Source organism: Oreochromis niloticus, linkage group LG20, assembly GCF_001858045.2.
Source record: "Oreochromis niloticus isolate F11D_XX linkage group LG20, O_niloticus_UMD_NMBU, whole genome shotgun sequence".
NCBI lineage: Eukaryota > Metazoa > Chordata > Actinopteri > Cichliformes > Cichlidae > Oreochromis > Oreochromis niloticus.
The window spans coordinates 28,975,164-28,988,393 of NC_031984.2; the positions used below are offsets into that span (position 1 = coordinate 28,975,164).

At 42.6% G+C, this 13,230-nt stretch overlaps 1 protein-coding gene and 1 long non-coding RNA gene across 3 annotated transcripts; one reads left to right on the plus strand and one right to left on the minus strand.

Moving 5' to 3' along the window:
• Window positions 1-480: 480 nt before the first annotated feature.
• Window positions 481-9,040, plus strand: znf341 (zinc finger protein 341). Of its 2 annotated transcripts, none has more exons than XM_005454094.4 (16): window positions 481-570; window positions 1,170-1,280; window positions 2,317-2,507; window positions 2,785-2,934; window positions 3,015-3,344; window positions 3,440-3,623; window positions 3,733-3,826; window positions 3,908-3,998; window positions 4,078-4,243; window positions 6,042-6,259; window positions 6,380-6,588; window positions 6,891-6,987; window positions 7,191-7,323; window positions 7,784-7,895; window positions 7,987-8,057; window positions 8,174-9,040. In XM_005454094.4, exons 1-16 carry the CDS (start codon window positions 540-542, stop codon window positions 8,728-8,730), a joined length of 2,745 nt encoding a protein of 914 aa, XP_005454151.1. In that variant the 5' UTR covers window positions 481-539; the 3' UTR covers window positions 8,731-9,040. The 2 variants fall into 2 exon arrangements, with proteins under 2 accessions (XP_005454151.1, XP_005454152.1); XM_005454095.4 differs by having other exon boundaries at window positions 3,736-3,826.
• A 1,707-nt stretch (window positions 9,041-10,747) lies between these two features.
• LOC109196226 (uncharacterized) lies at window positions 10,748-13,228 on the minus strand. The gene is made up of 2 exons (XR_003215500.1): window positions 11,811-13,228; window positions 10,748-11,662 (listed from the first exon to the last, which is right to left on the minus strand). It is a non-coding gene; the product is annotated as an uncharacterized LOC109196226 (long non-coding RNA).
• Between the last annotated feature and the right edge of the window lie 2 nt (window positions 13,229-13,230).

A 13,230-nucleotide genomic window follows, 5' to 3' on the forward strand; every position in this document is an offset into this window, starting at 1 on the left:
CGCCAAACAGTCGGTTGGGATTGGTCCGAGCTGAGCGCTTTTCGCAGGGCGGGGCCGAGGAGCTCTGATTGGAAGAAGCGGATGTCTGTCACATTACCGAACGCAGATAAATCGATGAGAAGCGCGTTCGCGGAACTTGGAAAATAAACCATTTTATTTTAGTTGAAGCAAATACATTTCAGTTTATCAGGGTGATGTCAACCAAGTTGTTTGTAATTAATATAAATTTATATTTTTGTTGTTGTCGAAGTAAAAAACAAAACAAAATATTAACCGCAGTTCTTCTAGCCGGTCTCGTGTTCGAGAACAGTTTCTCACAAATAATAATGATAATACTAATACTAATAATAATAATAATAATAAGTATTATTATTATTATTAGTAGTAGTAGTAGTAGTAGTAGTAGTATTAGTATTATTAGTATTATTATTATTGTAAAACATGTCTGGGTGAAAGCGATTTTCCTTAGTTGAGCAGAGTTACCTCAAGAGGCAGCCATAGGTAATCGAGCGCCTACCACGCAGTAGGAGTGCTACAAGATGGCGCAGGCAATATTTGAGGTGCTGGAAGGTATGAGTATTTCTTCATTGGCAGCGTAATTACAATTACCCAAAACGTTTACTCCTACTTTAGACATTTCACTGATGTAGGCCCATTTGGAAACGCAGAAAAAATAACGTAAATCCACGTACGAGCCTCTGGTTTTTGTTTCAATAAGGAAAACAGCATATAGGAAGGACTCAGTATGAATGTAAACAAACAAAGTGATTAAACACTTTTTCGACCTAACGGGCAGCTTATTATAAATCGTAGTCATCGTATTGCTGTCAGATGGTAAATGTATTTACATTTCACGGTAATTTTCTTTCCAGGTCCTCTTAATGACAAGACTTTGTAATATTACTGGACTAACAGCCTCTTTGTTGTAAATGAATTATTACTGTTATTGTTATTGTAGTGAGTACAGTATTAGGAGATTACTGTGCGCAGTGGAGATATCCTTATGGAAAGCTGTTAGTCTTCAACACTACTATTGTTTCTGATCACAGTTGATTCTTCTTTTAATAAGATAAAACTACTAATTCATATTTAGACACTTCAGTGCATCACTGAGTGTTCAGAATAAAATGGATCTTTGCAGCAGGTGAATTCTTCTTCTTACTCTTCAGGCATGGACAATCAGACGGTGCTGGCAGTCCAGTCACTGCTGGACAGCCAAGGAGGTGTTCCTGACCCAAACAACCAAAACGTCTCTGGGACGCCAACAATCCAGTCTATGGGTATGTAATGGCATGCACAGCTGTGGGACAGGTTGTGTTATTGTCCTGTTATTCTTTTATGTCAAGAGACATGTCATCCATCCATCCATTTTCTGCCGCCTATCCGGGTCTGGGTTGTGTGGGCAGAAGGAGAGATGCCCGCCCATCTCTTCTAGCTAATCCAGGAGGACACTAAGACATTCCCAAGCCAGCTGAGAGATTGCTCCCCATTCTTTCCTGGATTTTGTTCAGTGCATTCTAAAGGGATGACATGTCAGAAAAATCCCTCAGGTAGCAGGTATTTTTGAACTGAAAATACGGACCAGTTTACTCTGCCTGGGAGAGGGCTACCAAGGCCCAACCCTGGAGTCAGACATGTGGCTTGAGGCAGAGGTCAGACCTTAACTACGGGCCCTGTCCAGGCATAGTCAGACTGAGCAACAATGAGCCCACCACAAATAGAAGGTACCACAGGGGTTCGGTGCCTTGTGGATTGGGTGGCGGTCAGTGACCCTGGTGGTTGGATTCAGTTTAATTTGATTAAATCATCCCAGAGACCAAGGTTCTTAAAGTCTTGTCTTCAGATCAGTTTATTAAGTAAATGTCAGTTAAAACAATGTAAGTAGTATATAAGCACATGTTTTCATCCTGATGTTATTGCAGCTCATATTTGTGTCACATAACAAAAACCTTACACAAAAAGAAGAATCTAGAGGCAAGAATTTGATACGTTATTACAGTTGTGTTATTAGTTAGTTAGCTATTAGCTGGTTCATCAAACCAAAATTAAGTCCTCGTGACACACTCGACTGCTAGTTTCATTTATCTGGTGGTGCACACTTTTTGCTGTGAAATGCAGTCATCGTGTGCAGACTTCGAAAAATACTTTTCCTTTAAAATAGCTACCAAAGCCAAACGCATCACTGCAAAAACATTAAAGGACGAATATCACCACCCATTAAATGTCCAAAAGTGCATTAACATCCTCAAAATTGACTCATGTGTGTCTTTTTTTTTTCCCCTCTGCTGTTTCTTGCTGCCTAAAACCTTTATACAGACGATGAAGACGTATTCCTGTGTGGGAAGTGTAAAAAACAGTTCAACTCTTTGCCTGCTTTCATGACGCACAAGAGGGAGCAGTGCCAGTCTAGCACCCCTTCTCTGTCCACAGTGTCCTTGGCCTCCACCAATGCCTACACGCCTGTCCCGTCTATTAGTTCAGTACCGCAGACTCCTGCCAACAGACAGGTGAGGAAAGCAAAAGGGTAATTTATCTGTGGGGGTGATAAATAACTTGCTTGGTTTAATAAGTTAGTTGTGCAGAGCGTAAAGCGGTAATAAAACTGATAAGAAACGTAAAGAGAAGTGGGAAAGAGGTAATGGTCGGAGGTAAAGGTGACCTGATAGTAAAAGTATTTTATAAATACGTTATATAAGAGGCCAGGACTGTAAAGGAAAAAAAGATTTTCTTATAATGATTCAAAAAGTAGCTGATGTGACTGTGTTTGACTTGGCACTCACACAGGTGTCCACCTACATCACAGTCCCTCCCTCCCCTTTGACGCACACTCTGGTCCAAGGGAACGTGCTCGTCAGCGATGACGTCCTCATGTCCGCCATCTCAGCCTTTACCTCCATCGACCAGCCCATGGCCCCCATGCAGACTCCCATACAGGTACTGTTTGCCTCCTTCTCTCCTTCACGCCCCAGTGTTTTAATTTATTACATCAAATCTGTCCGCTTCCTTTATGACAGAGTAACCTGAGCATGCACACAGCCGGTGTGTCCTACTTACAGCACCATCACCACCACCACCTCCATCACCTTCATCAACAGCAGCAGCAGCCCCCGCAGCAGCAACAACAACAACAACAGCAGCAGCAGCAGCCACCCTCCCATCCCCTGCCACCTGCACAGCCCACCCAGCAGACACTCACTTCCCAGGTCCCGGCGAGCCACAGCAACTCAGTGGTGCAGGTGTACAGCACTCTGCCCCACATGGTCGGAGGTGGTGGAGGTGGTGGGGGTGGCGGGGGTGGAGCTGAGATCCACACACTGGGTCTGCAGCCTTTCCATCCTGTGCAAGTGAGTGAAGCTTGCCGTTTGGTTGCCGTCACAGTGCTAAATATGATACGCGCCCTTTTGTTTCCAGTTTCTGTGAGCGTACGTGTCTTCCTCAGGTGCCCAGTCAGGGTGTGGAGAGTCATTCGTTCACAACCCCTCCCGTGTACAGCCCCGGGAAGCAGGGCACCAAAACCAAGACCTGCAGCATCACCACCAGCATGACGGAGCTGGGTGACTTTGAAAAGGTTATCGTTCCCAAGCGACCGAGGAACTGTAAAAAAAGCTCAGATGGAGTCGCAGGTAAAAAGATTCAGTTTGTAGGCTACAGTTTTTACCTAATGGAACTGTAGAGGACAACGTGATGGATGTTTATTTAAACTGTATTAATTGTCTGAATTGGACTCTTCAGCAGAGCAGCTCAAGGGAAAAGGTCCAAAGCTCAAGTGTAACTTCTGTGACAAAGTCTTCTCGAAAAACTTTGATCTCCAGCAGCACATTAGGAGGTGAGTTGCTTGCCAGGATGTAGACTCGACCAACTTTAAAGCTGAAATAAAGGATTCATTAAAACAATTTCCCTTTTGCAGCCACACGGGAGAGAAACCGTTTCAGTGCATCGTCTGTGGCCGAGCCTTCGCGCAGAAGTCCAATGTGAAGAAACACATGCAGACACACAAGGTGTTGTGATATAGAGGTATCTGCATGATGTACTTAGATGTTAATCAACACACTAACAACAGCTGTCTTTATCTTACAGGTGTGGCCTATGAGTGTGGCCAGCACTGTGTCTAGACTACCAATCACAGTAAAGGTGGTGCCAGTGCCCCCCAGTGAGGAAGAAGAGGGCGGGGAACAGCAGCAGGAAAGTGAGCGGGATGAGGACGGGGTGCAGGAAACACAAGCAGAGGAGCCGACACAAGCAGGTACCGTCTGTTAAATAACACAATGTGAAAAGGATATCAGTGAAAGAAACAATCGAAGTGTCCAAGACTAGGATTCTACTAACAAACTTAGAAATGGACAAGCTGCTGTCATTGCGTAAGAGAAATAAACACCAACGCTCGTAAGCCGGTCATGAAATAAGAGTGGGTCAATGCTCAGGAATTCTTCATTTGATGATGAGTAGGAAGGAGATGTCATCAGTGTAAACAGACTAAAAGCTGGAAATGTTTTAAACTGATAGAAATGTCTCACAGTGTGAGGGAGAGCCACCTGTTAGTAATAACTCACTGCTGGCTCCTCACTAAAGTGGGGTAGCTGGACTCAGGTTTAGAGGCTGTGGAGCATGGTCAGCCAGAGGGAGCAGAGACGCTGTTTCTTCAGGTTGAAAGGTGCTAGTTGAGGGTCAGGCATCTGATTAGGACGCCTTCTGGTTGCCTCCTCTTGGAGGTTTTCTGGGCACACCCAACTGCAAGCAGAGCCCGGTGTAGATCCACAACCCACTGAAGAGATTAAGGCCCACTTTACTTACACATTGTCAGTAGAAAACTGGGCTTGTTTTACTCTCCCTTTATGTATTTTTGGGAGTTCCTTTCTGATTTACTAACATTTGCTAACTGTGCTGATATTTGACGCAGAACAAAAGCACGTTTTTGCGTTTGATATTAAAACGAACTGACTGCACCTGTGTTTAGAAAGCAGCACAGCTTTTGTAAATCATCTGTAAAACTAACCACACATATGAGCACTTTTTGGAGATTGTACTTACATGGTATTTTGTCACGTTTAGTTAATCTTGCCGTATATGCCCTGTCTCACCTGGGAATACCTCAGGATCTCCCAAGAGGAACTAGAAAATGTTGCTGAGGACAAAGACGTCTGGAACACTTTGCCACTGCGACCCCATTTCCAGATAAGCACGAGTTAATCAATGAATTTCAAAAAATACGCTTAAAATGTCATTCAGAACATCAACAATTGAAACTCAGGAGAAAAGAGATATGTAAAGTTAGAAGTAACGATCAGTTACAACATGAGACAATTTAAAAAGTAAAGTAAAAAATGTACCTGATTTAAATTTGGTCAAACTTCTCTTCGAGATTGCATCCTCGCACACTTCTGGACTGTTTCCAGTCTGTGTCTCACAGGAAGTCCTGTTCTGACCCTTTGTATCACTGACTTCCTGTGTTGAACCAACCTGACTGTCATGTTGAGACTTTCCGGTGGTGATCTGACCAAACAGCAGTTTTCCACAGGGTCCAAGCCCAGATGTGGTGCTCCAGGTCAGGACCATGACCAGGCACAGACGCTTTACCACCTCAGGTCCTGTGATAAAGTTCTACTGGTTAATATTGTGACATCTAAGTAGGAGCTTTCTAGGCAAACACTCTGAACTGCTGGAGCAATGCAGTTGTCGCTCAGAACTACTCAGCACATTTGCCTCCTTTGTACTCCTCGCCAAAATGACACCTGATAGGTCTGACGCTGACACTGCCTGACACAAAGTCAGAGTGAATGAGCGAGCCAGAAAAGGCAGCATCAGTGAAATCAGTCCAGTGATTCTAAGGAGACAACGTTGAATGTGACAGCAGACAGATTTAAGTTGCTGCTGTAACCCTCAGCTGTAGAGATGTGGTGGTGTTCCTCAAGAAGTCTGTGTTTTTGTCATGATGAGGGTGACTGTCACTGATAAGTCAGCCTCCACTATCTTTTCATGGTTATGGTTTCTTGACACATGTGGACACTCACAGCCGTCACTGTAAACTCGATGCTTGACTGCAGAAGCACCTGGGGAGCTGGAGGAGAGAGTGGCCGAGGTTCGGGCTGATCCAGAGGGCAGCCAAGTGGAGGATGTGCAGAGCAGGCAGAACCAGCAGTGCCCGGCTCAAACCAAACAGATCGTGGTGATAGACAGCTCCTACCAGTGCCAGTTCTGCGCCAGCAGGTTCAAGACCTACTTCCAGCTCAAGTCCCACCTGACCCAACACAAGGGGGAGCAGGTGAGTCATAAACACATGATGGGTACACATTAGAAAACTGTGCTAATGAGTTGGATTGACTCAAAACCTCCAGACACACACGGGGTTAGTCACTTGGACTTTGTGACTGTTTTCCCGCAGGTTTATAAGTGCGTGTTAAAATCATGCTCCCAGACCTTCCAGATCCTGGATCAGTTTTTGGAACACATCCGGACGCACCAGGAGCAACTGACCTACCGCTGCCACCTGTGCAGCAAGGTGTTCCCCTCGCTCTTTGAGCTGGGACTCCACCAGTACTCCCACTCCCTCTGCCCGCAGCAAAACACACGCAAGGAGGCCACTGTGTACAGGTCAGCTCAAGCACTTATCCTCAAGTGGAGGAAGGAGTAGAGAGAAGAAGTTTGGAGAGGTGGAGAGAGCCTGCTTGCATAAATCCCATAACAGAAATATCATATTCCTTTGTTGCATAGTTTGTCTTGAGCAGGTCTCATGTTCACTGTTCTGCTGCTGTAAATAATCACTTGTACTTTAGCCTGTAGCAAAAATGATATATCATCTGAACTGCTTGTCTGTTAGTCATTTTTACATTGTCAGGCTGAATGTGCTTCTTCAAAGGATTTGTTAACAGTGACAGTTTACGTTTTTCCTTCAGATGTGTGAAATGCCAAAGCCGATATTCTACCCAAGAGGCGTTAGAGCAGCATCTGCTAACTGCATCACACAGCTTTCCCTGCCCACACTGTCAAAAGGTACACTATGACACACCCGACGTTTCACCTTTTATTCATTTGTTATGCTCTGTGTATGCACATGTTAAAGTAGGCTTCAGATTCCCTGTGCCTAATGCAACTTGGCTTGAACGGTTTAGTTTATGAGCAAAGGTTTGAGCTGTTTAGGCTTCTTGTTTCCCGTGTCAGTGCAGTGTCTGACTCACGCCCTTTGCGACAATCAGGTCTTCCCGTGTGAAAGATACTTCAGACGCCACCTCCCCACTCACGGCGTTGGTGGCAGGTTCAAGTGTCAGATCTGCAAGAAGGCCTTTAAGACGGAGCACTACCTCAAACTGCACACACGGATTCACTCAGGTTATTTTTCCATCTGTTTGGCTTCGTTATACGACGATACGACGATATGTAAAACATGCACAGTTTCCCTTCTGTTCAGTTATTTTGAAGGAGGGATTTATTAATCCCAGAGGAAATTAGGTGGTCACAGTTGCTCCAAGAGACTAAGAACAGCAACTATTAATACAATGTATTACAATGTTACAAAATAGCTCTAATATATACAGATACAAACAATGGAAGACTATGGGATTGGAATAACAGGACAGACTAGAGCAGACGACAGACAGGTAACGATTAAGTCAGGCTGCATGACAAGAAAGTGCTGGGAGGCGGGGGTTGTAAGGTGGTCTGCAGATGTGCAGTGACTCTAGACTGGTTTTAGCATCTCATGAGATGTGAACACCTGATTTTGTTCGGTGTGCATACAGCTTAGTAGTCAAAGTAAAGGCGTAAGTTTAATGCTGATTCCGTTTTCCAGGTGAAAAGCCATATAAATGTTCCCTCTGTGAGGCGACGTTCAACAGGAAAGACAAAGTGAAGCGACACATGCTCATTCATGAACCCTTTAAGAAATACAAGTGTCCTTTCAGGTGAGACCTTTAAGTGGGAAAGCCCTGTTCTCTTCTGTTTGTTTTTCCTTTTCTAGAAGTTATTCACTTTTGTTTTTCTCGTTTTCATCAGGACACATGTCGGTTGCACCAAAGAATTCAACAGACCAGACAAACTCAAGGCCCACATCCTGTCACACTCTGGTGAGTGGATAACACCAAGAATATTTTTGAGGAAAAAGGTGAAGAAGCACTGTTAGGGATCGTCTGTTTCCCCGATACGTATATTTTAATGCATCATCACATGAACTTTCTTCCAGGTATCAAGCCCTACAAGTGTCTGTTCTGTCAGAAGGCGTTCAGCCGCAGGGCTCACATGCTCGAGCATCAGCAGTCCCACACAGATAACTACCGCTTCCGTTGCTCCACCTGCAACAAGGGCTTCACCAGGCAGAGCTATTACAGAGATCACAAATGTCCTGCCGCAGGAAATGAGCTGGGAGCAGAAATGGGGACGGGAGAAACAGAGGGAGACGAGGTAGGCAGCGCGCACGTGGCCGAGGAGAAGGACGGAGAGGATGAGGAGAGAAGAAACGGGTTTACGAGGAATGCGAAAAGGACTGAGACAGGGGGAGATGATGGAGAGGAGAGCGATGGAATAAATGGCAGCCGGCAGCAAGTGGAAACGCATGGGGAGGCGGGAGAGGGAGAGGAGAGGAGGAATGATGAGGGCTGTCAGGCTGCACTGTCCATCAGCACCATCGAAAGGCAGACAGAGGGAGAAGAGGAGGAGGATGACGAGGTGAATCATGGTGGCGGAGGACTGGAGCAGATTTCAAGCGATGACCAAAACTGTTTGCAGCAGCCATGTTTGTAGTCCTAATGCCAAGTCCGAATGTTTCCAGGACCAGTCGACAAGCTTTGTTATCTTTTTTTTTATTTAAACCACACATTTACATAACATTATTTGTTTTAAATTAAAACGTCATTTAAATTATTACACTGGATTAACAGGAACTGGAAGATTTGATAGATCTGTTGGATCTATGATGCTCAGTGGAAAGTTTCTAAATTCTTGTGTTATGTGCAAGTTATGTCGTGGCTCCGTCACAACAATCTCAAGCCTTTGCCAAAATGTTGTTTTCATGGGATTTCATGTAACTACAAATAAAATTACTTTAAGCTTCGTACGTGCATTTGTGTCTATTTAAATGCACATTCCTTTATTGAAACGATCCAAGGAGTTTTGATACAGGTGCCACTAAAGCTGCTGACATTCCCCACATTTCATAAAATAAATAAAATGATGCTAAAATAGCCAAAAATTCAATTCAATTCAATTCAATTTTATTTATATAGCGCCAAATCACAACAAAAGTCGCCTCAAGGCGCTTTATATTGTACAGTAGATAGCACAATAATAAATACAGAGAAAAACCCAACAATCATATGACCCCCTATGAGCAAGCACTTTGGCGACAGTGGGAAGGAAAAACTCCCTTTTAACAGGAAGAAACCTCCGGCAGAACCAGGCTCAGGGAGGGGCGGCCATCTGCTGCGACCGGTTGGGGTGTTCTTGATAATGAGCAATCTCTCAGATCTAACTATTATACTGTGGTACATTTATTTCAAATCTCTGTGTGCCTTGATGTTGAGCACATATATACAGAACCATTCAAAGGTTTGGAATGGGTATAACAGGTCTAAATAAATAGTAGAAACTGGAAAACAAACAGCACATGTAGCTGCCGTGCTCACAGCTCACCAAACACTACAATATATGGCAGCATTCATTTTATATCCCGTGACAGACAGAGTCAAATACTTTTGCATATGTAACAATCAGAAACAGAAATGTCTTACAGAGACATTCTGATTCTCGATTCATTAGTCTGTGTAAGCCCTGTTTAGCATCACATGGTGATGGTTTCAGTTTTGGCTTAGGTTGGGCCACACAGCAAAGCATTTCAAAGCAGCCCCGGTTTAGTCTCCACTTTGCATCTGTCATGAAAGGGGAACTCATCGTCAATGCCATCTGAGAGTATTTTGGTAGCATTTCACAAAAAAACCTAAGAAGTCAGGAAGTACTTTTTCACAGCACTATACCAAATAACCAGTTTTTACCATTGCTTTTAATCTAAGCTCAATTCTCAGTGGATGGTAAATTTTCATTGCCATTTCATTCATGATGGTGAATCACCCAAAAATGTTTCCAACACCAAATTTCACTTCTGTATATTCTTTCATCCGGATTAAATTATGCTTTAGACCATTGATTCCCAAAGTGTGGAAGAAACTCGGCTTGAAAGTAAACACATGTACAGTTACATGTTTATTGAAATTTATTAATATACAAAGGTTAATTAAAATCGGTAAATAAAGGTGGTTAGTTTGTGATTTCACTCATTACTCTGACCAGTTTATTGATGTTGTTTGTCTCCCAGTAACAGGTGGGTCACACATTGGCCTTTACAATTTGCATATGCCTGGGTAGATTTAGCAGTTTATAACAGACGGCTTGAGCTGACTTTGAATTTGCGAATGGCTGCCTTAGACCTTGACCCTGTTGCTGTTGGGTAACTGCAGTTGCAGAGGATTTTAGGTCAGAGTCCCAAGAAAGCATGCGAGCTTGCTTAATGGAAAAAGCAAGCAGGATGCATCTGGCATAGTAAATATTATGATAGTGTGGGTAGTGAAACACCACATGTAAGGAAAATATGCTTAGCATATCAGAGAGGATAAGGAACCAAACCACACCTGTGTCCTTAAACCTGCCAGGGCAAGCAAGACTACTGGAAAATGGAAGAAAATCAAAGTGATAAATAAGATGATATGAAATGTCTTCTTTACCAACTGCATCCCAATAAAGGCGCACACAAACACACACGCACACACACATTTTTTATTTAATTTATTAAGGTGGCATTTTCTATATTACACATCGTTCATATACATCAGAAATTAAACAGGGAAAAGAAAATAGTGTTACCATAAACCTCTTTTTAAAACCTCTCTTAAAAAAGAAACTTTGTTATTGACACCATTTACAACTTTGTTTCATGTACAGGGGAGTGACAGCGGTTTATCTGGATATGGAGGCTTCTAGACAAAAAGACAAAACAAAAAAAGACCAAAAAAAAAAAAAAAGGAGCAGTTAATATTTACATATCTATTCAACGATGTTCCCAAGATTTTAATATGCGATCGACCCAGAACAAGATCAAAACGTCATCCTGCATCAGGAAAAACAATCTGAGGCAAAACTGTAAATAGGCCACTAGACCAACTTTCCATCTTGATACATTCATTAGTTTTTAATGCTAGCATTTTCTCAGTAGTTGTTATCCTAGCTGAGGTCACACTTGACTATTTAAAAACAGGCCACGTGACCCCCCCAGCTCAATCTGGTGCAGTCCAGAGTATTCATTTTAGCAAGTGCGGTGGATCATCTCTGCCGGCCTCAAGCTGCTAACAAAGCATGCCTGAAGCCTGAGGGTGGAAATAAGGCTACCTGAAGGCTAATGACAGATGATCTCACCATGCACGTGGAAACTGTGAGCCCAGGGGTACAGACAAAGCAGGATGGACCTCGCACACGCTGGGGGTGTTGGGAAAGAAAGTGCTGTGCTTTATTAGACTAACACCGCCTGAATCCAATGCCCCCATCAGTGACCGCAACAGTCTTTCAAGTGTGTAACCTGAATCATTCAAAGGAGCGCTCTAAAAATGAGAAACCACACTACCTGCTGCTATAAATTTCATATGATTGATGCCAAACTACACCAACCTCAGCACACACACACACACAACTCTGGATACCACCTTGGTAAAGCATCAGGAGGTTTCTTTGTGCATTCACATTTTTAATACAACAATATGCCCAAGTCGGCTGTTCCATGGATGCATAACCAAAAAGGAGAAGCAAAAACTCTCACACTCCCTCTCTCTCCCTCTCACACACACACACACACACACACACACACACACTTTCACTTTCGCAATGCAATTCTAGGTAAGGTAAAATTTAAGAATATGAAGCTGTGGAAGACTTATCATTTTGAAGAAAAAAACAAAACAAAACCAAAAACAAAACAAAGCTTAAAATCATGACATTAAAAACTAATTTGGGATTAAAAAAAACAAAAACAAAAAAAAAAACAGTATGCTGTCCGAGATTAAAGTAGTTATTTTAGGAGAAAAAAAAAAAGTTTTGGTAAGAAGTGGTCATATTACAGACTGCTGGTCTGTGATAACAACTATCACATCATCTCAATCTGTATGTTGTTTTCATTTGAACAGGCCTGATTCATGGGTGAGTGTCTTCAAAGTGCAGAGGTTTATAATGAGAAGGTAATTCTTTGATTACGTGATCCACTGCAGGCATGAACCAGCAGGTGGTGTCGTCTCTGGTCTGAATTTGAAGTCCCTCCTCACCACCGCCACTTTTTTCCCCCTCTTGTAAATTCACCACTTCAATCTCAGACTTCTTTTTTTTTTTCAGGAATTCATGACTTTTAATTTTTTCCTTGGAGCAGTGCAATGCCTCCCTCAGCTTTAAAATTCTCTGTTTTCTTAGAATTACCCAAATCCACAAACTATAGAATTACAAACTGCTTTGCCTGCTAAAAACATTTAGAGGTAAAATGTTCCTCTAAATGGAAAAAGGAAGACCGAATTCAACCTTTTTCAATTCTAAAACGCTTCGTCTCTTTCATTTTGTCTCTCGCTGTAGGGTTTGTAAAGGTCCAACTAAGGCAAAGAGCTCGATCCAATTCAAATGCTACATGTGTATGAAAAGCTACAAACTGCTTATTTTCAAGCTGTTAAGTGAGCATTCAAAACATCCATCATCATTAAAGTTGATTAGGTTTGACTTGATTTTGATGTCTTCTGTTTTCAAACTTTTAACTTTAAATAGCATTAAAACAAATCTTGATTAATTAATTACTAAAAAAAAAAGTTTTCCTCAGAATGTTAATTTATTTGATTTTTAATCAAGACTAGCCTGTGAAATAAAAGGAGGAAGCTGGAAAACATTTTAAAGCTGATATTGAGATGAATAACTTAAAAGATTCCCCCAGGATACTCTAATCCACAAGTCCTCATCACACATCACAGCGTGCAAACTCTGGCCCTATAAAACTAGGGCCTCTAAGTTGTCTTGCACTCCTCCCACCACTAAAGACAATGGAAGTTACAACACTTTTCACAATCATCGAATCAATTCACAGATCAAATACTAAAGAAGCAGGAACGCAAAATAGGCATGTGGCCAATTCTCTCTGAAGCACCAGGATTGTCTGTTAGTAATAGTTTGAAGCACTACTTTTGAAAATGTCACCAAATTAAAGCAACTGTTATATATATATATATATAT